The sequence below is a fragment of the Cnephaeus nilssonii genome, assembly GCF_951640355.1.
Source record: "Cnephaeus nilssonii genome assembly, chromosome: 9".
Classification (NCBI taxonomy): Eukaryota; Metazoa; Chordata; class Mammalia; order Chiroptera; family Vespertilionidae; genus Cnephaeus; species Cnephaeus nilssonii.
Window position 1 is genome coordinate 96,974,885 of NC_137080.1, and position 24,488 is coordinate 96,999,372.

Sequence of the window (24,488 nt, forward strand, 5' to 3'; positions counted from 1 at the left end):
GGCGGGCTGGGGGCGGGCGCCTGGTTCCCGGGACTGCGGGTCCGGAGCCGGGTGGGTGGGGGCCCGGGACGGAGGGCCAGGGGCGGCGGCGGGCAGGGGAGACGCGCTCCCCGCGGGGTTGGCGGGAGCAGGTCCCGCCCCTCCTCGGGCCCCGCCCCGCGCCCCCATCCCTCTCCCCATTGTCCTCTGACGGAGTGGTCGCCGGCCCCCGTCTCGGTCCGCGTCCCTCCCCGCCTCCGGCCTCCGGATCTCTGCGACCCCTCGCCTCTCCCTCTCGCCTCCGGACGCCGGGCCCCGCGGACCCGCCCGGGCGCGCAGCGTGTGAGTGCACCGAGGGCGGGGAGCCTCCGGCCGGCCGGGCTGCTCCCCTCGCGCCGGAACGTCCGTCTGCCGGGCGATGCCCGGTCCCGGGAGCAGAGGCGGAGCCGGGCTCCGCGCTCCTGGTCCCGGCACCGCCGGGGGAGGCGGGCCGCGCCGGGAGGGCGGACGCCGGGGGTCCGGGCACGCGCTGGCGGCCGCGCCGGGGCTGGAAGTCCCCGCGGGAGGGAAGTTCCCGGCCCTCGGGCGGAGGTGGGGCGGGAGGCGGCCCCAGCACAGCTGGAAGGGGAGCCGGGACCTCGGGGCCGCGGCGACGCGCCCGGCTGTACCCGCTGGTCGCCCTTTCCCCTCGGGCCCCGCTTGCCCCTGGACCTCTCACTCTCCGCCCCTCACCTCCCCGACCTCCGTCCCCACTCCCACGCCCCCTGGCTCTCACCCGGCCTCCCTCGTCCGCAGCCTCTTTCCTCTCCCGCCCGCACCAACTTCTCTCTTCTCACGGCCCGTCGCTGGCACCCTGGACCCAGAACTGCCAAATCTGAACCTGCCTCTGCCTCTGCCGCGGCCCCCCCATCTGCTTGCCTTTTCTTCACTTTCTGGTTTCCCTCTCCTGCCTCATTGCCTGTCCTCCCGCCCTCCACCCCCCACCCCCCGCTGCCGTCCAGGCTCACCCCCGGCCTCAGCAGCACCTCCTCCCTGCTCTCTGCTCCAGTGCTCACCTGCACCTCGAGGGACCATGGCCACCATCCCGGACTGGAAGCTACAGCTGCTGGCCCGGCGCCGGCAGGAGGAGGCAGCCGTGCGGGGCCGGGAGAAGGCGGAGCGGGAGCGCCTGTCCCAGATGCCAGCTTGGAAGCGGGGGCTCCTGGAACGCCGCCGGGCCAAGCTTGGTCTGTGTCCCGGGGAGCCCAGCCCTGTGGCTGGGCCTCCAGAGGCTGGGCCTCCAGACCCAGACAAGTCTGCGGTCCTGCTGGAGGCCATCGGCCCCGTGCACCAGAACCGATTCATCCGGCAGGAGCGCCAGCAGCTGCAGCGGCGGAGTGACGAGCTACTTGCAGAAAGGAGGCTTGGGCCTTCGGAGGCCCGGGAATGGAGGCCCAGCCCCGGGGAGGTGCAGGATCCAAGCCCCAGAGAAAGAGAGTCAAGGGAAGAGCGGCTCAGTCCCCGGGAAGCCGGAGACAGGAGGCTGGGGGTAGGGGGAGCCCGAGAGTCAAGCCCCAGGCCTTTGGAGGCCCGGGACTGGCCGCGCCCGGGAGAGGCTGCAGACCGGGCCTCGGGGCTGCCAGAGGCGCGGCGGTGGAGGCTGAGCCCGGGAGAAGCGGACCGCGGTCTGATGCCGGCGGAGCCGCGAGAACAAAGCCCCGGGAGGAAGGGGGCGGCCGGCTGCAGGCTGAGCCCAGTGGAGTCTGACGGCCAGCAGTTGGGCCCAACGGAGGCCCCTAAATGGAGGCCTGGCTGCGCAGAGTCTCAGGAGCAGAGTTCGAAGCCACTGGAGGCGTCGGAATGGAGTCTGAGCTCAGGAGAAGGCAAAGGCAGCTCCGAGGCATGTGGGAGAAGAGGAGACGGGCCGGCCCCGAGGGCACCCCCAGAGGAGCTCACCGGGCTGCCCGAGACCCTGACGCGCGAGGCTGCGGGCGGCAGCTCTGACGGCGGGCAGACCGCAGAGCGGAGCCCCAGCCCCACCGAGGGTGGGGAGGGGGGCCCCAGGCTGACCGAAGGGCGGAACTGGACCCTGCACTCTGGGAAGGCTCCAGAATGGACAGCCAGGGACACAGAGACTCCGCCTGGGAAGCCGGCCCCCCCAGAGTCCGCCGGGAAGCACCTGGGGCCTCTCGGGGTGGAGGCTGCGGAGGAGGAGGCGGGGGCTCCGGGGCCGCGCGCCCTGCGGAGCCGCTGCGCTGGGCCCTGCCCCCTCCCGCCCCAGGACGCGGGGCCTGGAGGCTCGAGGCAGCAGGAAGAGGAAGCCGAGGAGCCGCGGCCCCCACCCGCGCCTCTGTCTCCCCCCCCACCGGCCCCCCAGTCCCCTGGGGATCCCCTCATGAGCCGGCTGTTCTATGGGGTGAAGGCAGGGCCAGGGCTGGGGGCCCCCCGCCGCAGTGGACACACCTTCACCGTCAACCCCAGGCGGTCTGCGCCCCACTCAGCCCCTGCCGCACCGGCCCCCGCTGAGGCTGCGGCCCCGGGGGCCGGGAAGAAGCGGTACCCGACCGCCGAGGAGATCTCGGTCCTGGGGGGCTACCTCCGCCTCAGCCGCAGCTGCCTTGTCAAGGGGTCCCCGGAAAGGCACCACAAACAGGTAGGGAGCAGCCAAGCAGCCTTGTCCCCTCGGCTCTGCGCTCTCTGGGGCCCCGGCCTCCTGGGCCGCCTCTGTGGTCGGCCTCCCCGCCCTCGGCAAACTCCCTTCCTCCGCAGCCCCTCTCCACCACGCTGTCCCTGGGGTGTCGCAGTGTGCCCCGACTGCTCACTGCTCCCTCGGGCCTGAGGCCCCCATTTCTCTCCTTCCTCTCCTCTGAGTCTGAGCCAACCCAGCCATCGGTGGGGGACAGGCCAACAGCCCTGACTGACACGCAGGGTCACCAGATGACAAGCCCTTACAGGAGAATGTGGGGCAGGAAACCTGGGGGGGGGGGGGGGGTGGCTTTGGGGTTCCAGAGAGAAACTGAAGGAAGAAGTGAGGGGAGGGGGGCCTCAGAATTCCAAGGAAGAGAGGACGGCGGCGTCCTGGGCTGAGGGGGGGGCGGACAGGGCTGGCCACAGAGCAAGTCTGCCCCCTGGGAGAGACTCACTGAGGCCATTTAGAGTGGGTGACCTCAGGCTGCACCCCAGCTGGGCCACTGCCTCAGACAGTGCCGCCTCTCCCAGCCCTCCCGCCTTCCCTTCCTCCCGGCCTTGCCCTCCCTTCTCGGGACTGGCTCACACTGGGGTTCCCCTCCCCCTGGCCTCTCCCTCCCCTTGGGGTAGGAAGAGAGAGGAGTGAACTTGGAGGCACTGCTGAGAGCAGGGAGTCCCATGGGAGCTGAGGACAGGGGTGGGACCAGGGCCAGCGGAGGGTCAGAGGTTAGACTGGAATCAGGGTGCAGGAAAGGGGGAGAAGCCAGGCTGAGGGCTCCCTGGCCTGGCCCTGGTCCCGCCCCTTCCCGCAATCCCTTCCAGCTCATACGTGTTCCCCGAGACGGACCCCTTCCTGGTCTCTAGGCCTCATCCCACATGGGCCACCCTCAGGGGCCACAGGCTAGGTTCAGCTTGGGGGTCAGTTGTCCCCCGTTCATCATCACGAGGAGCTAGGGCGCCCACCCCGAGCCCGCGGCACGCAGTGAGGTGGGTCCGGGAGGCCAGGGCGAAGTGTTCAGAAAAGTCACTTCCTACGGACTTAGCTGGCTTTGCTTTGGGGCGGAAAGAGCAGAGGGACCATGAAGTTTGGAACCCAAAGTCCAGGGCCATCCGGGGGCAGGGCAGGACCTGTGGTGGTGACCATACCTGGGTCAGGGATCTGGGGAGCCGGAAGCAGATCACCCAAACAGGAAGCCTGGGGTGGGGGCCGGAAGGCGGTGGGGCTGAGTGGGGACGCTGGGCCCTGCCTGCCAGCACCACTCAGGATGTGGTGAGAGGAGGAAGCAGGGCTGCGTGGGGGTGGGGCGGAGCGGTGCTCTGGGACCACGTGCCTCCCCTTCGCCCTTTTAGGCTCCTGAGGGGCTAGCACGCCCTGGCCCAGCTCTGCCCCCCAGTTCAGGGATAGGACACCCCACCCTGCCCTCCCTGAGTAACATCTGCAGGCTAATTCCATCAGCCTTATTCTTGCCCCTGGGGCCCAGAGCCCCTCCCTCCAGCCCCCTCGGGACCTTATATAGCTGATGAGCCAGTGAGTCACCCCCCACGCCCGCACCCCCTCCCCTGCAGGCTGTACATTCCTGGGAAGCCCAGTCAGAAGTTGGGGTTGGGGGAGGGAGCAGAGTGTGGGGAGAGTCCAACATGGACTGAAAGCGAAGGAAATGAGTCCTTTTCAGTGTGTCTAACCAACTACAGAGCTTGTTATCCCGAAAGGGGAAATGAAGAAAGAGAAGTGGGTTCCCAGAAGTGTGGGTAGATCTATCAGCAACAGAAGCAGAGACGCCCCTTTAAGAAGTCTGGATGTAAGGGGTCTGGTTGCTGTCACCAATTCTGTCAGCCATTTCACAGACGGGTCACTGCACGGGCTGGGCTCCCCCAGCCTTGGTCCTTGCTGGGACCTCATCTGGGGTCTGCATGAACCCCTCAAAGCTTTACCCAGTAAAGCATCTCCCATTCTCCTGTTGACAGAAGACACGAGGAGGGTAAAACGCAGGGTGAGTGGAAGCTAGAGGGCCAGGAGGAGCGGGACTGGGTGTGACTATAATGTGGTTGGGAGAGGGGGCAGCCAGTGCAAAGGCCTGCGGGCCGTGGCCTGTGTGGCTGGAGGGAGGATGCCCAAGAGGTGAGGGCGTGGCCGTGGGCAGCATCCTCTAGCCTTTGGTCAGGCCCTGGCTTTTGTCCCCAGTGGGGACCCATGTTAGCCACTTCCGTCCAGCCACCGGCCAGGCTTCTCTGTCACTTCCAGTCTGCTGAGCCCGGGACGCCGGGACCCAGCCCCACGTGTCTCAGAACATGCTGGAAGGCCGGACAGTCGCAGGAACCCTCCTGGGTTTTTGCTCCGAGTTAATCCCGCGCTGCCCCCCTCCCCTGAGCTCCTGAGCGGGCGGGGCTGCGGAGGGAGAGCGGCGAGCACACCGGCTGCTTCTGGAGTCTGTCCCCCCTCTCCTGGCTGGAGTCTGTCCCCCTCTCCTGGCTGGTGCTGTGCCTGTCCCCTCCGGTGCTCTCCCCGCGTCACCTTCCCCGGCTGCGCCTTTGGGGACTCGGTCTTGTCTTTTCCCCTGTGCTGAGGGCCCTCCTGTGGGTCTGCCTTGCTTTTTCCTGGGACCCCTCCCAGCCAGCTCACACCTCCCCTCCTCGGGAGTCGGCCCGTGCTGATCACAGGACTGATTTCCACGTGTTTAATTTGCACTTACCCTCTGCCTTCCACCCGCTGCAGAGCGGGGGACCCTGGTCCTGCCGTACTCCCCTCTGCCCCTGCCAAACTCAGGCCCATGTTTTTGAAACTGATGGAAGGAGAACTGGGTCAGAAGCGTGGGGAGGGCAAAGGCAGCGGGTGCCCGAATGCGGCCCCACGCCCACCTTGCACGGGGCTGACCTGCCTCCTTCGGCCCCCCCCCCCCCTCAGCTAAAGATCTCCTTCAGCGAGACCGCCCTAGAGACCACGTACCAGTACCCCTCCGAGAGCTCGGTGCTGCGGGAGCTGGGCCCGGAGCCCGAGGCGCCCAGCGCGCCCGGCGCCCCCGCGGCCCCGCCCGACGAGGACGAGGACGAGGAGGAGGAGCTGCCGGCGGAGCGCCCGGGCGGGCTGCGCTCCAAGGCGCTGCTAGTGGGTGAGTGCGGGCGCCGCCTGGCGTCCAGAGCGGGCACTGCGGTCCCGGAGGGAGAGGCGGGCGCGCGGGGGGACCGGGTCCTGGAAAGCGGTGCACATTGCCGAGCTCTCCGGTGTGGGTTACAGCACGGCGTGGGCGGTCAGGCCTGAGTTTGAATTTTATCTTCTCTGATGGCTGTGGCCTCAGGGAAATAACCTGACGGTTGGCCTCAATTTATTATTATTATTTTTAAACTTTAAAAAAATGTTTTTTATTTATTTCAGAGAGGAAGGGAAAGGGAGAGAGATAGAAACATCAATGACAGTCATTGATCGGCTGCCTCCTGCACGCCCCCTACTGGGAATGAACCCGCAACCCAGGCATGTGCCCTTGGCCAGAATCGAACCCGGGACCCTTCAGTCCGCAGGCCAACGCTTTATCCACTGAGCCAAACCAGCTAGGGAAATTTTTTAGTATTTCTTTTATTTTAGAGAGAGTGGAAGGGAAAGAGAATGAAAGAGTGATGTGGGAGAGACACATTGATTGGTTGCTTCCTACACGTACCCTGACTGCAACCAGGGATTGAGCCTGCAACACAGGTACATATCCTTGACCGGAATCGAACCCAAGACCCTTTAGTTTGCAGGCCGACGCTCTAAAGCCACTGAGCACACTGGCCGGGGCTCAATTTATTATTAAAATGGTGTTAAAAATGACTGTCTCCTGGAGTTACTGAGAGGGTTAAATAATTTTTATAAAGTTATTTATGAAGTTTCCTGGTAGTAACAATCACTCAAGATGTGGACAACATTAGACAACTTCCTCGTGCCCCTGGCCCGCAGGGTGGGGAGGGTGGGGAGGCCGGGGCGGGGGCTTGCACTCATCCCCCGTGTCACTGCCTCCTCCCACAGACGAGTCCTGCCGGAGGTGACGCTCCCCCAACACAGGGACGCACCTTCCTCCTTCCCAGAACTGAAGATCCTGGTCCCAGGGGATTCCGGACAGATGCCCCTCAAAATGAGCCTGGCAGGGAAGGGCAGCCAGCGTCTTCCAACCCGCTCTCCGCACCCCGTTTCTGAGGACAGCCAAATGCCACTCACTCAGAGCCCCCAGAGTGAGTGTCAGGTGTGGGCGTGCTCCCTAGGTGACCCCAGTCCCCAGGCGGAGGCGGAGCTCCAGGATGGGGTGGGGAGGAGAGCCCTCCATCTCCGTGGGCACAGTACACCTCCCCACAGCCTTCCCTGGGAGGCTGGCCCAGTCCTTATAGGCACCTCTTTCTCCTGTTCCTTAGGCACTGCCCTTCATTTACAGCTCCTGCTTCCTCTCTCTTTTTAAAAATATTTTTTTATTGATTTCAGAGAGGGAGAGGGAGAGAGATAGAAACATCAATGATGAGAGAGAACCGTCAATCGGTTGCCTCCTGCACGCCCCGACTGGGGATCAAGCCTGCAACCAGGGCATGTGCCCTGACTGGGAATTGAACCATGACCTCCTGGTTCATAGGCTGATCCTCAACCACTGAGCCACACCAGCTGGGCTCTTGCCTCCTCTCTTGACCATAACCTGGTTTACAAACTCCCCCAGCTCCCCCTCCCGCAAGGTCCCAGGTTTACAAGCCACGCCTATTTCCCATGTCCCTGTGGACCCTCTTCCCTGTCCCCAAAGTCACCTCATCAGGAATGACCTGGGCTGTGGCTTCCTCACTTTTGCTCAGTATTACTCGGCCTCAGTTTCCCCCAAGAGGGAAGGCTGGGAATCTTAGCTCTGTACCCCCATCTGGTTATTTAATTCTGTCCCTCCTCATGGTTCACAAATGAATTGAATTGCAAGGGTTTGGTGTGACTAATGAAGCACCTCAATCCCCCCCCACACACACACACACTTCTTCTTCCTTATCAATTGCCTGTTTGTCTTTAAAAAGACAAAAACAATTTTTCATAATAAAGTGGAGTTCTTTCCAACTCTCTTGTTGCTTCTCCTTCTTTAGAAAAAAAAGTGTATGTGGAGGTTGCTCTGGTTCTTCCAAGCCTCTGCCACCTTCCCATTGGCCGAGGAGAGGAAGCGGCCCTGCTGTGGGCGGGGTGGGCGGGCGCAGCACTGCCCTGGGAGGCTTTGGGAGAGCCCCAGGGGCTCCTCAGGGCTGTTTGAGGAAGGTCGGCTGAAGTGTCTCCAGGCAGGGCCGGTGCCAGGAGGGCACACTGCACTGGTCAGCTTCAACCCCACGCCTGGCACCTCGCAGACAAAGCAGTTATTTCTAGAAGGACGGTCCCGGGAACAAACCAGCAGATGAGAAGAGCTAAGGAGCTGGAGGCAGAGGATGCTCCGAGCTGGAGGGTCCCGCATTCAGAGGACAACGGCCACGCAAGCGGCAGGCAGTGTGCCGCTGGCGAACCAGAGGCTCCAGGACTCAGGCCACAACGGCGAACCCGAAACCACAGGGCAGCAGCAGCAGCGCAGCGTCCTGCACGGGGTCTCCTCTGACGGACAGCAGGTGTTCTTAAAGGTTTAAGATCCACGCCGGCCTGGCCAGTGGCTTGGTTAGTTGGAGCATCATCCCGAGCACCTAAAGGTTGTGGGTTAAATCCCTGCTCAGGGTATGTATGGGAGGCAACTGATAGATGTTTCTCACATCGGTGTTTCTCTTTCTCCCCCTTCTTTCCTCTCTCTCTAAAATCAATAAAAACATGTCCACAGGTGAGGATTAAAAAAAAAATCCATTGCTATTTCATGGCTTTGTTGCCCAAGTATATCCTGGGAGATTTTCCCATTTCAAAGAATTCTATCTTCTACAAATGTGGAAGATTATACTTTACTTACAGGGTCAGTGTTTTAGTTCTCCAGGTTAGGAAGACATGCTTGGATAGGTATGGTCCTGTCCATAGAGGATGCTTCTCTCAGTCCAGTCAGAGGGACCCCACTAAAAACAGGGTTTATTAGACACCAGCCTTTAATTTACTAGCAGGGGGACAGCAAAGTGTCAAAAGAATTAGCCAGTTCAGAGAGGCCGTGGACATGGAGGGTAACAGAATCCTTAAGTTAGTAGCTAAGGTGAAGATCCTAATCTGTTTTAACCCAAGAAAGTAGAGGCAGGAGCCGAGAGATGCCAGGGGTGCCCACAGTCCATCTCAGAAGCCAAAATCAATGCATCCAAGAAGTCAATGACATGGAATTACCAGTGGCTGTTCATTGGAATAACAATGTTCCTTTTCTCAACAGTGGTGTCTGATAAGTCCCATTAATCATAAAAGTATGAAGCAGGGTCAAACAGAGGTCAGACAGCAGAGTCAACTACCAATGTCTGCTCCCTTGTAAACACGCAGCCGCCACTGCAGTTCTCAAGCTGTCAGCAAGCATGCAGAGCACAGGGGGAGAGAGAGAAATCGGTGATGAGAGAGAATCACTGATTGGCTGCCTCCTGCAGGCCCCCTACCGGAGGTCAAGCCCACAACTGGAATCCAATCCTGACCTCCTGATTCATAGGCTGACACTCAACCACCGAGCCACAGCCGCCAGACTAGTTCGGAGGAGATTTTTATTTTTTTAAAAATAAATATATTTTATTGATTTTTTTACAGAGAGAAAGGGAGAGGGATAGAGAGTTAGAAACATCGATCAGCTGCCTCCTGCACCCTCCCACTGGGGATGTGCCCGCAACCAAGGTACATGCTCTTGACCAGAATAGAACCTGGAACCTTTCGGTCCGAAGGCTGACGCTCTATCCACTGAGCCACACCGGTTTCGGCCAGAGGTGGTCTTTTAAAAGTACTTTCTGAGATAGCACCAAGAAAAGCAAAGCACCTTTGTTTCCCCCCCAGATCCCAACTTCCTTCTTGGTTGGAGGTCCTCGCTCAGGCCTCACCTGTATTCACTGCTGCTGTGGACAGGGGTCCGAGCAAGCTCACTCTTAATCAGTACAGGCTGATTTGAAATGGAATCCCAAATACACCTTGCATTTTTTTTTGGGGGGGGGCCTCCATAGAACTTACATGTTTTATTTATTATGTATTTTATCTTCCCCTCTTCCCTCTCAAATGTAAATTCGATGCTTTATTTATTATGCTTTATTTATTATGTATTTTATCTTCCCCTCTTACATGCTTTATTTATTATGTACTTTATCTTCCCCTCTTCCCTCTCAAATGTAAGGGATTTTGGTCTGATTTGTTCTTTGCTGTATCCCCAGCGCCTAAAATTGTGTCTAGCACCTTAGGCGTCCGCGTTTGTTGAATGAAGGGGTGAGTGGAGCATCCGCGGGCTGACCAGCTGGGGGCGACAGAGATCCTGTGGGGCCGGAAAGAAAGTGTTTCACGCGAACTACCGGACGGTTCCGCGAGACTTGGACTCTCTCGGCCACCGTCGTGCTCAGACCGGAAAAGCACTACCGGAAGCTCCGCGGTCCGAGAAGGCGGCTTTGGGCTGTTGGAAACCTAACCCTCGGGGCCTCGGGCGGTGCCTGCGCGGCCGCTGGGCCCATCCGGCCTCCAGGCCTCCGACCCGCCCGGGGCCCGCGCGGCTGGGGAGCGGGTCGCCATGGCGACGCCGGCGGCGCTGGAGCGCTGGGTGCAGGACGAGCTGCACGCGGTGCTGGGGCTGAGCGAGCGGCACGTGGCGCAGTTCCTGATCGGCACCGCGCGGCGCTGCCGCTCGGCCGAGGAGTTCCTGCAGCGCCTGCGAGACACCGACACCCTGGACCTCGGCGGGCCTGCGCGGGACTTCGCCCTGCGGCTCTGGAGCAAGGTGTGGCCGCGGCGGGGCGGGGCCTGGGTTACTTGCGAGTGGGGCGGGGCTAACGGTCCTCCCGCGATTGAATAAGCTCAGTTCGCAGTCGCTGGTCCTGTCCGTCCGCGGCCGCCGGGCGCTGTGCTGGGTACTGCACGTCCAGCTCCGTGAAGATCAGGAAGGTCGAGTGTGTTGGGTTAAGTCTTGCATGGCAGTGCTTCTCGATCGTGAACTTGCCATGCATCCATCCAGGCCCCAGTTAAAATGTAGATTCCGATCCCGGAGGTCTGGGTTGGGGTCTCCGTTTCTAACAAATCTAACAAGTGTTCCTGAGGCCATGGCAGAGAGGTGTGGGAAGTGCTGCGGAGCAGAGGCCAGGCGAAGCGGGTCCAGAGCCCCTGCAGTTGTCAGGTAGAGAAGGGGGAGGAGTAAAGGTATGAAGGGCGAGCTTCTGCCAGCCCTGGCCGGTGGCTCTGTTGGAGCACCGTCCCCATACACCAAGGTTGCTGGTTCGATCTCCAGTCAGGGCACATACAAGAACCAACCAATGATGCATAAATAAGTGGAACAAGAAGTCGGTGTTTCTCTCTCTTATCACTAAATAAAAAAGAAAAGAAAAGCCCGGGGTGGTGGCTCAGTAGATAGAGGTTTGGCCTGTGCACCAGAGGGTCTCGGATTCCATTCCCAGTCAAGGGCATGTACCTGGATCGCAGGTTCCATCCCGGGTTGGAGCCCCGTGCAGGAGGCAAACAATCGATATTTCTCTCTTACATCAGTGTTTTTCTCTCTCCCCCTCTCCCTCCCTTGCACTCTCTAAATGGAAAAAAAAAAAAATACCCTTGGGTGAGGAATAACAAAAAAGATCAATAAGTAAAAGGCACTCCTACTACCTAGTAGAGCACCTCACAGATCGGGCTCGGAAAGCACAGTGAGAGTGCAGGTTCGGCGTGTGCGGAGGGCGGCAAGGAGCCTGTGGCTGTCCCACTGGTGCCTGGCGAGAGGTGAGGTGGGAGTGTGACAGGAGGGAGAACTTGGCGTCAGTCTGCTCCCCAGTGCACCGGGAGCTGGTGCAGGGCCAGCCCTCACAGGCTCTGCAAAGCAGGCCTTGTAGCCGGTCAGTCCTCGGGCAGGACTCCCCTGGTCACTGGGGGAACACAGGCTGAGCAATTGAGAACGGGGTTTGAGAATGTAAACTCCACGAGGGCAGAGGTGTTTTTCTCTTTCGTTTATTCCTCTATCCCTGGTGCCTAGCAAGTGCCTGGAACAGCTTCAGTAAATGCTTGTTAAACACGCGACTGAGCGAAGGAAAGGTGAGCAGCTGAGGCTGATGAACGTGGAGTGAAGGAAGGCTAGTTAAGATCAGGCCTTTCCTTACAGCAGGACCAGGGCAGTGCTGGGGAGACCAGGAGCTGCTCACCCCCTCATCTCTTCTGCAACAGGTACCCCGGGAGGCGGTGGTGGAAAAGCCAGCCCGGGCCGCCGAGCGAGAGGCTCGCGCCCTGCTGGAGAAGAACCGATCGTACAAGTTGCTGGAAGACAGTGAGGAGAGCAGTGAGGAGAGTGTGGATAGGGCTGGGACCCGTCTCCAGAAGAAGCGTAAAAGGCGGAAACACCTCAGGAAGAAACGCCAGGAGGAGGAAGAGGAGGAGGAAGAAGAGGATTCTGAGAAAGGGAAGAAGACAGGGTGAGTCAGAAGTAGGATGAGAGAGGATGGGCAGTGGTGGACAGTACAGTAAACCTTCTGGATGCCCTTATGTAATCCTCTGCGCTGGGCTGCAGGGGGAGCAGACAGCAGACAGAAAAGCCAGAGTCGGAGGATGAATGGGAGCGGACGGAGCGAGAGCGCCTCCAGGACCTGGAGGAGCGCGATGCCTTCGCTGAGCGGGTTCGGCAGCGGGACAAGGATCGGACTCGAAACGTCCTGGAGCGGTCAGACAAGAAGGTGCGTGGGGACAGCACACTCCGTCATCCCCAGGAAGGTCCCTGGGTCAGATCTGCGGGGGGCGTGATGCAGAGATGGGGGTCTCTGGGAAGACAAGAGGCGCCTGTAGTGGGGTGTTCACCTCTGGAGAGGGACCTCTGGTCCGCCTGGCTGACGCTGTGGTGGTCGATTCCTCAGTGAGCAGGACATTTCCCTGTGCTGTCCTTGTGATTCTGGGGGGAGTGGCTGTGGCTGTGGCTGTGGCTGTGGCAACTTTGAGCCTCACACCCTTCACTCTTGGTTTCTTCTCCTAGGCTTATGAAGAGGCTCAGAAGCGCCTCAAGATGGCTGAGGAAGACCGGAAGGCCATGGTGAGTCCAGTGCCCAGGAAGCCAAGACCGGAGGCCGAAGGAGAGACTTCGGTGGCGTGGCTAGTGGTCGGGAGAAGCCCCAGAGGCAGTGCAGTGGGGCTGCCTGCTTGACAGGAGCCCGCTGAGGTGGGCTTAGTTGTAGAGGGAAGGAAGCTACCCAGAAACCCTCCCTGACTCCTTTGGATCAAATCACACTGTGTTAGTGAGAGAAATGTGCGGCTTCCCATGTAATCCGGAGGCAGTTGGAAGGTAGGGGCAGGGCAGCTGTCCCACCCGGGGATGTGCTGATCATTCAGCACACCATGTCCAACACTGTCCCCCCCCCACCCCCCCCCCCCCGCGCCTCCATCCCATCCCCCGTGGCCGGGGGCCGCCCTCTGGTTTCCTGGTTGGTCTGCTCACTCACTGCATGGGACAGAGTGCTTGTGATTGGTTGGTTGGTTGGTTGGTTGGTTGGTTGATGAGCTGGACTTGTTCTGGGGGAGGCAGTTTTTCTAAGGCCTGGTCTTCCCAAGTAAGGTCACACTTAGATTTCCCCAAAGAGACTCTGGGTGTCTAAGAATGGCCTCAGGCCTCAGGCCTCTCCACGCCCGTCCATCTCGTGTCTCGCCACTAAGGACTGTGGCCAGAGACTCAGACGTCTCTCAATAGTGCAGTGTTTTTAATTTGCCTTAATTTGTTTAGTGGTTGTTTTTTTCAATTGTGAAAACTTTTGAACAAATAGGAAAGTTGAACGAATAGTATAATGGACATTCATACAGACTATTTGGGTTCAAAAATTGCAGTGTCTGTGTAAACGTGGCCTTTTTTTTTTCATTTTGAATCATTTAAAAGCATTTACTGGCCAGTGTATCTCAAAGGTTGAGTGTCAAGCCAGGAACCAAGAGGCCCCCAAGATTCCCAGTCAGGGCACATGCTTGGGTTGCGGCTCAATCCCCTGTTGGGGGCATGCAGGAGGCAGCCGATTGATGATGATGTTTCTCTCTCCTCGATGTTTCTATTTCTCTATCCCTCTCCCTTCCTCTCTCTCTCAAAAAAAATCAATAAATATATTTTTAAAAAATAAAATAAAAGCGCTTAAGACATCGTAGCACTTTTTCCCATCGTCATGTGCCTCTTAGGAATCCAGCGTTCTCCCCGGAGTGGGGTGCCGTTGCCCCCGAGAAGGTGAACAGCGCTTCTCAGGTGAACCTCTCTGCAGTCAGACTCCCCTGCTCACCCCAAAATGTCTTTTTAACAATTTTTTATTTGTACGTATGGATTTGAGAGAGAGACTCTGACCTGTTGTTCCTCTCACTTACGCATTGTATGTGCCTTGACTGGGGATCGAACCCCGCCTCGGTGTGTCCGGAGGGCGCTCTAACCAGCTGAGCTACCCCGCCAGGGCTGAAACGGTTTGAACAACCGCCGTTTCCAAATCGGAACCCAGTGAAGGCCATGCGTGGCGTGTGGTGGTTAGGTCTCTCAGGGTTGGTTCGTCTCCTCTCCGTCTCCTCTTGTGCCCTGTCCTGTGTTCCGGGTTATCTCACCCTTCTCTGTGGAGGTAAGCTCGTGTGGGCTGAAAAGTGGAAGTTGGGTTAAAGCTTGTCCAGACTTGGAGGAGAGCGGTGGCCGCAGCACCTGCGGGTGGTGTGCGCGCCCAGGCCCTGCCCTCGCCAGCCTCGCCCTGCTCCCGGCGCCGTCCTTTCTCCAGCCCATTCTGCGCCTTTCCGGAATCAGTCATTTCATGGGGTTTGCAATGCTGATCTTGGGGTCCTTTTTATATAAAGAAGAGCTTTTTCTCAACAACTAGAAGTGAGCTGCAGGTCCTTCCTAGCAGGCAGGGCAAATGCGTGTTCCTTTTAACTATTAATGTTCAAAGTAGGAAGTTAGGTGTGACAGCCACCTCTGGTGACAGTTTTCCTGTCCTTCGTGTGTATGTATGTGTGTTACACTGTACTCACGAGTTCCTTTTCTCTCTGTATATATTGATTGATTTCAGAGAGGACGGGAGAGGGAGAGAGGTAGAAATATCAATGATGAGAGAGAATCATTGATGGGCTGCCCCCTGCACGCGCCACACGGGATAGAACACACAACCCAGGCATGTGCCCTGACCGGAATCGAACCGTGACCTCCTGGTTCTTAGGTCCACGCTCAGCCATCCATCTGCCTCCATCAGGATGAAGGAGGAGTGTTTGATTGTGGTACTCAGATTACGTCATCAGCATAAACTCCCTTTGAAGTCTTCACAGAACAAACAAGAAAAGCCAAGCAATTAAATAGACTTGGATGCCCTAACCAGTTTGGCTCAGTGGATAGAGCGTCGGCCTGCAGACTCAAGGGTCCCGGGTTCGATTCCGGTCAAGGGCATGTACCTTGGTTGCGGGTACATCCCCAGTAGGGGGTGTGCAGGAGGCAGCTGATTGATGTTTCTCTCTAATCAATGTTTCTAACTCTCTCTCCCTCTCCCTTCCTCTCTGTAAAAAATCAATAAAATATATATTTTTTAAAAATAGAATCGGAGCCCCCAGGGGTGGGCGTGGCGGGCTTGCCACTGCCACGGAGGAGGTGGTCTGGTCCCAGGGAGAGGTGGTGAGAGCCAGGAAGGCTTAAGGAGGTGGCCAGTCTTCTGTCACCTTCAGTGTGTCCTGAAAAGCGTGTATCTAAGGAAACGTGTAGAAGCCAAGTGACACAGGTGTGCAGGAGTTGTTCCCAGAGGCACCCTCGTGCTGGCCTCCGGCCTGCTGTGTGTGTGGGGTTTCCCTCCCCCAGGGCAGTCCTGCCGCCTACCACGGCCTCTGACCAGCGAGCATCAGCGGCGCTGGGTGCCGGTCGCCTGTGGCGCCTGCAGGGTGTCCGTTGTCTCCGCTGTCGGGTGGAAACCGCTTCCCAGGGCTGGTGTCAGCCCTTTGCTTCCCCTCTTCCCTCCCTCGGGTAGGAAATGGGGGAGCAGACTGGCAGACATCCACATAGCCGCCCTGATGCCTTTGTATTGGCGATGGCGGTCCGCGGGTCCGCTGCGGCCTCCGGGCCTGGTGCTCGCGGCTCGCAGGTGCTCACAAAGGAAAGGGAGGCTCATCTTAAGGTTCTTGTCTCGTCCTGGCGTGCTGGTAGGAAGGGGGCGGGGTTGCCATTCGACAGGACGAGGCCTTGACCGCCCTGTGCTGACCCAGGTCCCCGAGCTGCGGAAGAAGTCCCGCCGCGAGTACCTGGCCAAGCGGGAGCGAGAGAAGCTGGAGGACCTGGAGGCCGAGCTGGCGGATGAGGAGTTCCTCTTTGGGGACGTGGAGCTGAGCCAGCATGAGCAGCGGGAGCTCAAATACAAGCGGCGAGTGCGGGATCTGGCCCGGGAGTACCGGGCCGCCGGCGAGCAAGAGAAGCTGGAGGCCACCAATCGCTACCACATGCCCGAGGAGACCCGAGGACAGGTGAGGCGAAGGCGCAGCCGCGGGGCCCTGCCTTGGTGTCAGTGGGGGGACCCCTTCCTTGTCTCCCTTTCCCAGTGGGCCAGGTCGGGACGGGAGGAGGGAGCTGGGGGAGGACAGGCCTGCTCACTGCCCGCTGTGCCCACCCCCGCTGTGCCCGCCTGCTCACTGCCCGCTGTGCCCACCCCCCGCTGTGCCCGCCTGCTCACCGCCCGCTGTGCCCACCCTGCTCACTGCCCGCTGTGCCGTCCTGCAGCCAGCTCGAGCTATGGATCTGGTGGAGGAGGAATCGGGTGCCCCCGGGGAGGAGCAGCGGCGCTGGGAGGAGGCCCGGCTGGGGGCCGCCGCCCTGAAATTTGGGGCCCGAGATGCTGCCTCCCAGGAGCCCAAGTACCAGCTGGTGCTGGAGGAAGAGGAGACCATCGAGTTTGTCCGGGCCGCTCAGCTGCAGGGCGATGAGGTGAGGGAGAGCCCTGGACCTCGTGGGGAGGATGGGGAGCGGGCCCTGGCGCTCACGCCCCTCTCTCCTTCCCAGGAGCCGGCAGCTCCGCCCGCTCCCACGCAGGCCCAGCAGCAGGAGTGCATCCAGGCCGTCCGCCGCAGCCTCCCCGTGTTCCCCTTCCGCGAGGAGCTCCTGGCTGCCATTGCCAGTCACCAGGTCCTCATCATCGAGGGCGAGACGGGCTCGGGGAAGACCACGCAGATCCCGCAGTACCTCTTTGAGGAGGTGCAGCATCCACACGCCTGGCCTTTTCAGTAGCTGCTCACCGCCCCACTTTAGCCATTCCCTCTCCCACTCAGAGGGAGGGTCTGTCTCTCTTCTCACTTGCCGCCACAGTGCCGGCTGGGAGGCGTTCTGCGCCCCATGGGAGGCATTGGGCGGCGGGGTGTGAGAGGGCCCTCACTCCAGCCCAGCGAGGCCCCTGCTCCTCCACGGAGTGGAGAGCCTGCTCCCTGCTCCCTCCCTACGTGCCCCATCGCTCTGAGTCTGCCCCGCCTGCTCTGTCCTTTCCCAGCTCAAATCTCACTGAGCCCAGGACTGTTTCTCATGTGTTTAATGACTTTTTTAGAGGGAGGGAGAGAGAGATAGAAACATTGATCAGTTGCCTCTTGCACACCTACTGGGGATCAAGCCCGCAACCCAGGCATGTGCCCTTGACTGGGAATCGAACTGGTGACCTCTTGGTGCATGGGTCGACACTCAGTCCACTGAGCTCAGAACTTGATCCGCAAAGGGCTGGGATTGCCAGGGCTGGCTGAGGACCCTGGAGGGCCTGGGTCTGCCATTCCAACCGTTTGCCCTTCTTGTCTGGGCTTTAGCTTCTGTCTGTCTGCTCCCTCCTCCCCGACCCCCTTCCCCCCGCATTTACGACCGTTTTCTCTGAATTGTCTTAGGCGACAGTGCCACATTTAACAAAGGGAAGACCTCTTCTTCTTTCTTTTTTGTTTATTTATTGCTGAGAGAGAGAGAGAAACATTGATTTGTTGCTCCACTTATTGATGCGTTCATTGGTTGTTCTTGTATGTGCCCTGACCAGGGATCGAACCCACAACCTTGGTGTATCAGAGCAGTACTCCAACCAGTTGAGTTAGCGGCCAGGGCAGGACCTCACCCTTCTCTGTCATTCAGGGTTATACAAAGAAGGGTCTGAAGATCGCCTGCACCCAGCCCAGGAGAGTGGCCGCCATGAGTGTGGCCGCCCGAGTTGCCCGGGAGATGGGCGTGAAGCTGGGGAATGAGGTGAGCTCCGGAGGCACTGAGGGTGAGGGAGCCCAGGGGTCTGGGATTCAGCACACACGGCCCTCATCGCCTGGCCCGACACTCCCTCCGAGAGCTCCAGCCCACTCTCCACGCTGATGGCCTCGGCAGGTTGGCTACAGCATCCGCTTTGAGGACTGCACGTCGGAGCGGACCGTCCTCCGCTACATGACCGACGGGATGCTTCTCCGCGAGTTCCTCTCGGAGCCTGACCTCGCGAGTTACAGGTAGACCCAGCCCCGCCCCACGGAGAGCAGCGCCTTCCCTTCGTCCCTGCTCGGCGCGGTGCCCTCCTGGTGTCCTTAGCTCCGGCCTCTCCCTCCCTTCTCCTCACCCGTCCCTCTGGCGTGGCCGGTCCTGAACTTTGTGACCCTGGCAGCCCAGAGCTGGCGCGGGTGCCGCAGCGACGGAGCGGAGCTAGGGGACTGCAGAGGGAGCCCCCCCTCCAGCTGCTCCCGGAGTTCAGACACAGGACGGAGGGTGGGGTGCAGGGGAGTTGGAAGGCTGGAGACCACTTGAAGGAACTTAGGGTGCTCGGTACAGGGGGACACTTGAGGAGACACCCTGGTCCTCTGCCACGTGGGAGAGGGGCCAGGCTTGTCTTTTTTTAGTATGTTTTTATTGATTTCAGCGAGGAAGGGAGAGGAAGAGAGAGGAAACATCAATGATGAGAGGGAATCGTTGATTGGCTGCCTCCTGCACATTGGACCGACCCCGCAACCCAGGCATGTGCCCTTGACCGGAATCGAACCAGGACCCTTCGGTCCGCAGGCCGACGCTCTATCCACTGAGCCAAACCGGCGAGGGCCAGACTTGTTTTATGGGACCCCGGAGGGCACATCTAGGAGCCCCGGGGTGTCACAGGAGAGGAAGTTGAGCTCAGGACCCAGACGCCCGAGTCCGCAGGTTGCCCGTGAGGGGTTCTCAGTGCTAGGGACAGAAGGCTCCTGTGCGGGATGCGGATGGGGTCAGGCCAGCTGAGCAAGAGGGTGGAAGTTCCGGTCCTCGAAGGTCAGAGTGCAGCCATAGGACAAATAGGACTTGGCGTTCACACCCCTTCCAAAGCACTCAGAGCCACGGAAGGCCAGCGGAGCCAGAGCGTGTGGGGGCAGGACTTCCCATCATCCCCAGCTGGAATGGCCGGGCTTCCCCTCCGGCCAGGGTTCAGGCAGAGTTGAGGTGGGGCGTGAGCTCCTGTGGCTTGGCTGCCACCAGAAACCCAAAGCCCAGAGCAAGGAGGAAGCAAGGGCCCAGGATCGCCCATTGTGGGGGCCTCGAAGTCTGCAGAGCCCGCGAGGTCGGGCGGGGAGGCTCGCCAGCCCCAGGAGCCTGGGAGCTGCTGGCTTTGGGATCGTGGGGGCGCCGGCCAGCCTGATGGGAAGGGGCCTTGCCTCCCTTCCCCGCTCCTGTGGACTGGAGCCAAGTTTGGACCTGGACCCACAGGGAGGCCTGGCCCGTCTTGGCTCCACCCTCCAGCCCCAGGGCTTGGAAGCTGTTGTTTTCCCAGCTGAGAGGCTGCAGGCCCTGGAGCCTGGTCCTCCCCGCTCCCTGCTGGTCTTACTTCAGGCGGTTCCTTCTGGAGCCGCCGCCTCCCACACTCGCCCTTGGACTCTGTCTCTAGCTGCCCTTCCCCCGGGGTCCCCGTCCAGGCCTGCACGGCCCGCTCCTGTTGCTCACTGCTCGCTGTCCCCCAGCGTGGTGATGGTGGATGAGGCTCATGAGCGGACTTTGCACACGGACATTCTCTTCGGATTGATCAAAGATGTGGCTCGCTTCCGGCCGGAGCTCAAGGTCCTGGTGGCTTCAGCCACGCTGGACACTGCCCGTTTCTCCACCTTCTTCGACGACGCCCCCGTCTTCCGGATCCCCGGGCGCAGGTTTCCGGTTGACATCTTCTATACCAAGGTGCTCCCCACGGATGGGCCTGAGGGTGAGGCCTGAGGCGGGGGAGGCTGTCCCAAGGAGGGCAGGGGTGGGTGGAGAGCCCACAGGGGACCTGGGACGAAGCGTGCGGAGCGGGGGCGGACGAGGCTGCCTGAGCGCGTGCCTTCCTGTGCCCTCTCCTCGCCAGGCTCCGGAGGCCGACTACCTGGAAGCCTGTGTGGTGTCTGTGCTGCAGATCCACGTGACCCAGCCCCCCGGGGATGTCCTGGTGTTCCTGACCGGACAGGTGAGGGCCCCAGGGGAGACGGGGCTGGCAGGGCCAGGGCGGCCTCTGATCGGTCCCTGTTGCTCTCCCCGCAAATCCAGGAGGAGATCGAGGCTGCCTGCGAGATGCTCCAGGACCGCTGCCGCCGCCTGGGCTCCAAGATCCGGGAGCTGCTGGTGCTGCCCATCTACGCCAACCTGCCCTCCGACATGCAGGCCCGCATCTTCCAGCCCACACCCCCGGGGGCGCGCAAGGTGAGCGAGCTGCAGAAACCTGTGCCCCACCCTGTGGTGCTGCGGGGGCTGGGCTGGGGCGGCGCGTCCGGTGCAGGCTCTGGAGAGGATGCACGGATGCAGGCAGTGAGCACGTGAGGAGTGGTGAGACCTGGTGTGCGGGAGGGCTATCCGCACCGGTAAGAAAGTGGCCGGATGTCAGAGGAAGGCTGAAGGTGTGATTGAGGTCGGAGTGCACGGTTCAGCGGAAGGTTCGTGAGAAGCGGTGGGAGACGGCAAAACCACAACTGGACGAGGTTAGGGAGGGCCTCGGGTGGCAGGTGCACGAGTTTGGACTTTAGACTGAATGGCAATCACAGGGTTTGGAGCAAAGTGTGACTTGCACCAAATATCGAATGGGTTCTCGCAGGTTCTGCCCTGGGGAGGGGATATGGTGAGACAGAGCTCCTGGCCTCGAGAGCTTCCAGTGGGGGGTCAGTTAGATGGTGCCGGGAGGAGGCAGCGCCGCCGGAGGCGGGAGGCCTGGCGGGGCTTTCCTGGGAGTGTAGGGAAGGCCTCCCCTCCCCAGTCAAGTGGAAGTGAGGCAGAGGCTTGAACTGGTTGAGGAGGGAGCCAGGCTGGGACCCCCAGACGAGACAAGGTCAGGAGGCTCGCACCGAGTGGGCGTGGTGATGAGAGGTGCGTTTTAAAAGGACCATTCCGGATGCCACGTACCGGGCAGCCACATCTCCCATCTCTGAAACCTCAACCTCTTCTCCATTTCCTTTCCACGTCATGCCCTTGCTGAGCCCCGCAGCCCCTCACCCTCCTCCCAGCCTGTCCCCCTCGGACTAGACACAAATTTCCTCATCTCCTGCCCTTATCTGCCCCTGCTGTCTCCACCAAATCTCCCAGGATTCCTCTTCCTACATGGCTGGGAGGTTGGGGTCTCTGAGTGACCGACAGCCTCTCACTCAGGTGGTTGTGGCAACCAACATCGCCGAGACTTCCCTCACCATCGAGGGCATCATTTACGTGCTGGACCCAGGGTTCTGTAAGCAGAAGAGCTACAACCCTCGCACGGGCATGGAGTCGCTCACGGTCACACCCTGCAGCAAGGTCAGCCCGGGCCCCTGCATCTCCATGGGGGAGCGGGCGGCAGGATGGCCCCGCAGGCAGGCCCCGCAGAAGCCGGGGAGCGGAGGACGGACCACAGCTCCTGGAGTTCTTCCATAATCGCTGCCCTCCCTCTCCCTCACCCGGTTGTCAGCTGGCCTGCCTTTCCGTTCTCTCCAGGCCTCAGCCAATCAGCGAGCGGGTCGGGCTGGCCGGGTGGCGGCCGGGAAGTGCTTCCGCCTGTACACCGCCTGGGCCTATCAGCACGAGCTGGAGGAGACCACGGTGCCCGAGATCCAGAGGACCAGCCTGGGCAACGTGGTGTTGCTGCTCAAGAGCTTAGGTGATTGGGGTCTCCGGGCCTCCCGAGAGCCGGGCTGGAGTCACTGGTCCTAGGAAAGAGGCTCCATTCTACCCGCACTTCTCTGCAGGGATCCATGACCTCATGCACTTTGACTTCCTGGACCCTCCCCCGTACGAGACCCTGCTGCTGGCCTTGGAGCAGCTGTATGCTCTGGGAGCCCTCAACCACCTTGGGGAGCTCACCACGGTGAGGTGCAGGCCGTGGGCTGGGCAGGGGGGCGGAGCCCTGAGGAGGACCGGCTCAGCCCCCTCTCCTCCCCGTAGTCCGGTAGGAAGATGGCAGAGCTGCCCGTGGACCCCATGCTGTCTAAGATGATCCTGGCTTCCGAGAAGTGAGTCCCCCGTCTCGCCAGGCCCCGCCCGCAAGCTGGCCCACGCCTCCTGCTGTCTCTGGGCCATCTTTGTTTTTTGCTCTTTTTCTCTCTACCATATTCTCCTTTAACCGATAGTCACAAGTTGCTAGAGGACGCTCACTGCCCCTTTGAGGCCCAAAGGGCCCGTGGACACTGCGGTCCGTGGCCGTTATGGGAAATGGGTCAGATCGGCAAACACGTGGGGAATTTGGGGGCATGAAGGGAAGTGGAAGGCTTTCCATCTGTGAGGAGTGCTGAGTGAGGGCTGGTGTGGGGACTTGCTCATCCTAAGGCTCAGACTGGAGCATTTAGATGTGGCTGTGGAGGGACCACCTTTAAATGCCGTGGCTGGGGTCAGAGGTCATCACATGAGCTCAAAGGAAGCAGTCTCCCCGATGCATAGTGCCCACCTTGCCTCTGGCTCCTCAGCGGCCCGTCCTTCCCTCTGCAGGTGTCCATCTGTCACTGTCAGCACAGCCCTGAGCTGCTGGCACCGCCCCCAAATCCAGCTACTCAGAGCTCAGCCCTGTTCTGACGGGCGGTTCCCCTGTGAGGACGGCGCACACCGTGGTCACTCCCCCCAGGTGTCTGTCCCTACGTCTCGCTTTGAGCTCAAGCTTTTTCCTTTCCTGCCCAGGTACAGCTGCTCAGAGGAGATACTGACAGTGGCCGCCATGCTGTCCGTCAACAACTCCATCTTCTACCGGCCCAAGGACAAAGTTGTCCACGCGGACAACGCCCGCGTCAACTTCTTCCTACCTGGCGGGGACCACCTGGTTCTGCTAAATGTGTACACACAGGTCGCTGGGCTCGGGAGAGTGCGAAGGCGGGGGGCGTGGGGGCCTCTGGTCCTACACACTCACCCCTTTTCCCCTCCTCACAGTGGGCTGAGAGCGGTTACTCTTCCCAGTGGTGCTATGAGAACTTTGTGCAGTTCAGATCGATGCGCCGAGCCCGCGATGTGCGGGAGCAGCTGGAGGGGCTTCTGGAGCGGGTGGAAGTTGGCCTCAGTTCCTGCCAGGGGGACTATATCCGGGTCCGCAAGGTCAGCGTCCCTCCCGCAGCCCCCGGGCTCCGCGGGGCCAGCTTCCCGGGGCCTGGGCAGCCCGCCTGAGCTGGGGGGCCCGTTTCCTCCTGGGGGTCTTCCCACCCTTCCCTTCCCAGTTCTCCAGGAGCCTGAACTAAAACTGCAAAGGTGGCGAGGGCTAGGGTCCCCGCGGTCTGGCCTTCCCCTTGAGGGTATCCTGCCTGCTCCGTAGGCCGTCACCGCCGGCTACTTCTACCACACGGCACGGCTGACGCGCAGCGGCTACCGCACCGTGAAGCAGCAGCAGACCGTGTTCATTCACCCCAACTCCTCCCTCTTCGAGGAACAGCCTCGCTGGCTGCTCTACCACGAACTTGTTCTGACCACCAAGGAGTTCATGCGACAGGTGAGGGTTCCACCCCTGCCCTGGCAGGTGGCGGTTGCAGAGACGAGTGGTACTCTGGCCAGCTAAACCAGGTTCAAGGCGCTGGGCATGGCAGAGGAACAGGAAACAAACTGGTTTAAGGAAGGATAAGCTCGAAAGACACCCTTCCTAACCGCTGACTCGGTGTCTCGTGAGATCTGACCATCCACACGAGCATTTGAAAGGCTCTTGTCTCGGATTCCGGTGCTGGAGGTGCTGGGGATGCTGGGGGTGCTGGTGAACAAAGAGGTGTGGCCTCTGCCCGAGTGTACTTTCCGGCTCACACGCAGGCCTTTGGGAGAGCCCCTGGGGAACCTGAGGGGCACGTGGAGGCAGGCCAGCCTCGGGGCAGATGGTGCGGAGCGCTGCGCCTTCCTGCAGCCACAGGGGAAAGAACCTTTTTAAATAAGTTTTTTATTGATTTCAGAGAGGAAGGGGGAGAGAGAAACCTTGATGAGAGAGAATCACTGATCAGCTGCCTCCTGCACGCCCCCTACTGGGGATCAAGTCTGCAACCCAGGCAAGTGCCCTTGACCGGAATCGAACCCGGGACCCTTCAGTCTGCAAGCCGACGCTCTACCCACTGAACAAAACCGGCCTTTTTGAGCTCACACACGAGAATCTAGGCTGGGAAGACGGGATCACTCCTGGTTTCTCTCCCCTTCTAGGTACTGGAGATTGAGAGCAGCTGGCTTCTGGAGGTGGCACCTCACTATTATAAAGCCAAGGAGCTAGAAGACCCCCATGCTAAGAAAATGCCCAAAAAAACAGGCAAGACACGTGAGGAGCTAGGGTAAAGAAAAGAGTAAACAACATGACACCAGCTCCATCTCCATGTTATTTAATATCCGTTAATAAAATTAATTTTGGAATAAAGCTTGTGCGAACTTTTGTAAGCTGGAGAAAGTGATGTGGAACCTTGATCTCATATTTTC

General features: G+C 60.3%; 2 protein-coding genes across 4 annotated transcripts; both read left to right on the plus strand.

Annotated features, from left to right (window-relative positions):
• The first annotated feature begins 19 nt into the window (after positions 1-19).
• On the plus strand, positions 20-7,591 carry PPP1R18 (protein phosphatase 1 regulatory subunit 18). Of its 3 annotated transcripts, XM_079781347.1 has the most exons (4): positions 20-321; positions 1,028-2,611; positions 5,549-5,753; positions 6,644-7,591. In XM_079781347.1, the coding sequence occupies exons 2-4, from the start codon at positions 1,052-1,054 to the stop codon at positions 6,661-6,663; spliced, it is 1,785 nt and encodes a 594-aa protein (XP_079637473.1). In that variant the 5' UTR covers positions 20-321; positions 1,028-1,051; the 3' UTR covers positions 6,664-7,591. The 3 variants fall into 3 exon arrangements, 2 of the variants coding, with proteins under 2 accessions (XP_079637473.1, XP_079637472.1); XM_079781346.1 differs by lacking the exon at positions 20-321 and having other exon boundaries at positions 328-2,611; XR_013814030.1 differs by lacking the exons at positions 20-321; positions 6,644-7,591 and having other exon boundaries at positions 328-4,637; positions 5,549-5,686.
• A 1,758-nt stretch (positions 7,592-9,349) lies between these two features.
• DHX16 (DEAH-box helicase 16) lies at positions 9,350-24,477 on the plus strand. Its single transcript, XM_079781345.1, has 20 exons — positions 9,350-10,469; positions 11,891-12,135; positions 12,231-12,393; positions 12,687-12,743; positions 15,899-16,153; positions 16,407-16,610; positions 16,686-16,877; positions 17,781-17,891; positions 18,021-18,136; positions 19,604-19,814; positions 19,981-20,079; positions 20,160-20,312; positions 21,249-21,389; positions 21,567-21,729; positions 21,818-21,936; positions 22,014-22,081; positions 22,740-22,902; positions 22,986-23,147; positions 23,362-23,535; positions 24,222-24,477. Exons 1-20 carry the CDS (start codon positions 10,263-10,265, stop codon positions 24,348-24,350), a joined length of 3,132 nt encoding a protein of 1,043 aa, XP_079637471.1. The 5' UTR covers positions 9,350-10,262; the 3' UTR covers positions 24,351-24,477.
• The last annotated feature ends 11 nt before the right edge of the window (positions 24,478-24,488 follow it).

Coding starts and splice junctions, on each gene's coding strand:
- PPP1R18 (XM_079781346.1), top strand. CDS start 398: ATGCCCGGTCCCGGGAGCAGAGGCGGAGCCGGGCTCCGCGCTCCTGGT. Junction 2,612..5,548: donor CGGAAAGGCACCACAAACAG/GTAGGGAGCAGC, acceptor CCCCCCCCTCAG/CTAAAGATCTCCTTCAGCGA. Junction 5,754..6,643: donor CTCCAAGGCGCTGCTAGTGG/GTGAGTGCGGGC, acceptor CTCCTCCCACAG/ACGAGTCCTGCCGGAGGTGA.
- DHX16 (XM_079781345.1), top strand. CDS start 10,263: ATGGCGACGCCGGCGGCGCTGGAGCGCTGGGTGCAGGACGAGCTGCAC. Junction 12,744..15,898: donor AGGAAGACCGGAAGGCCATG/GTGAGTCCAGTG, acceptor GTGCTGACCCAG/GTCCCCGAGCTGCGGAAGAA. Junction 20,080..20,159: donor TGGTGTTCCTGACCGGACAG/GTGAGGGCCCCA, acceptor CCGCAAATCCAG/GAGGAGATCGAGGCTGCCTG.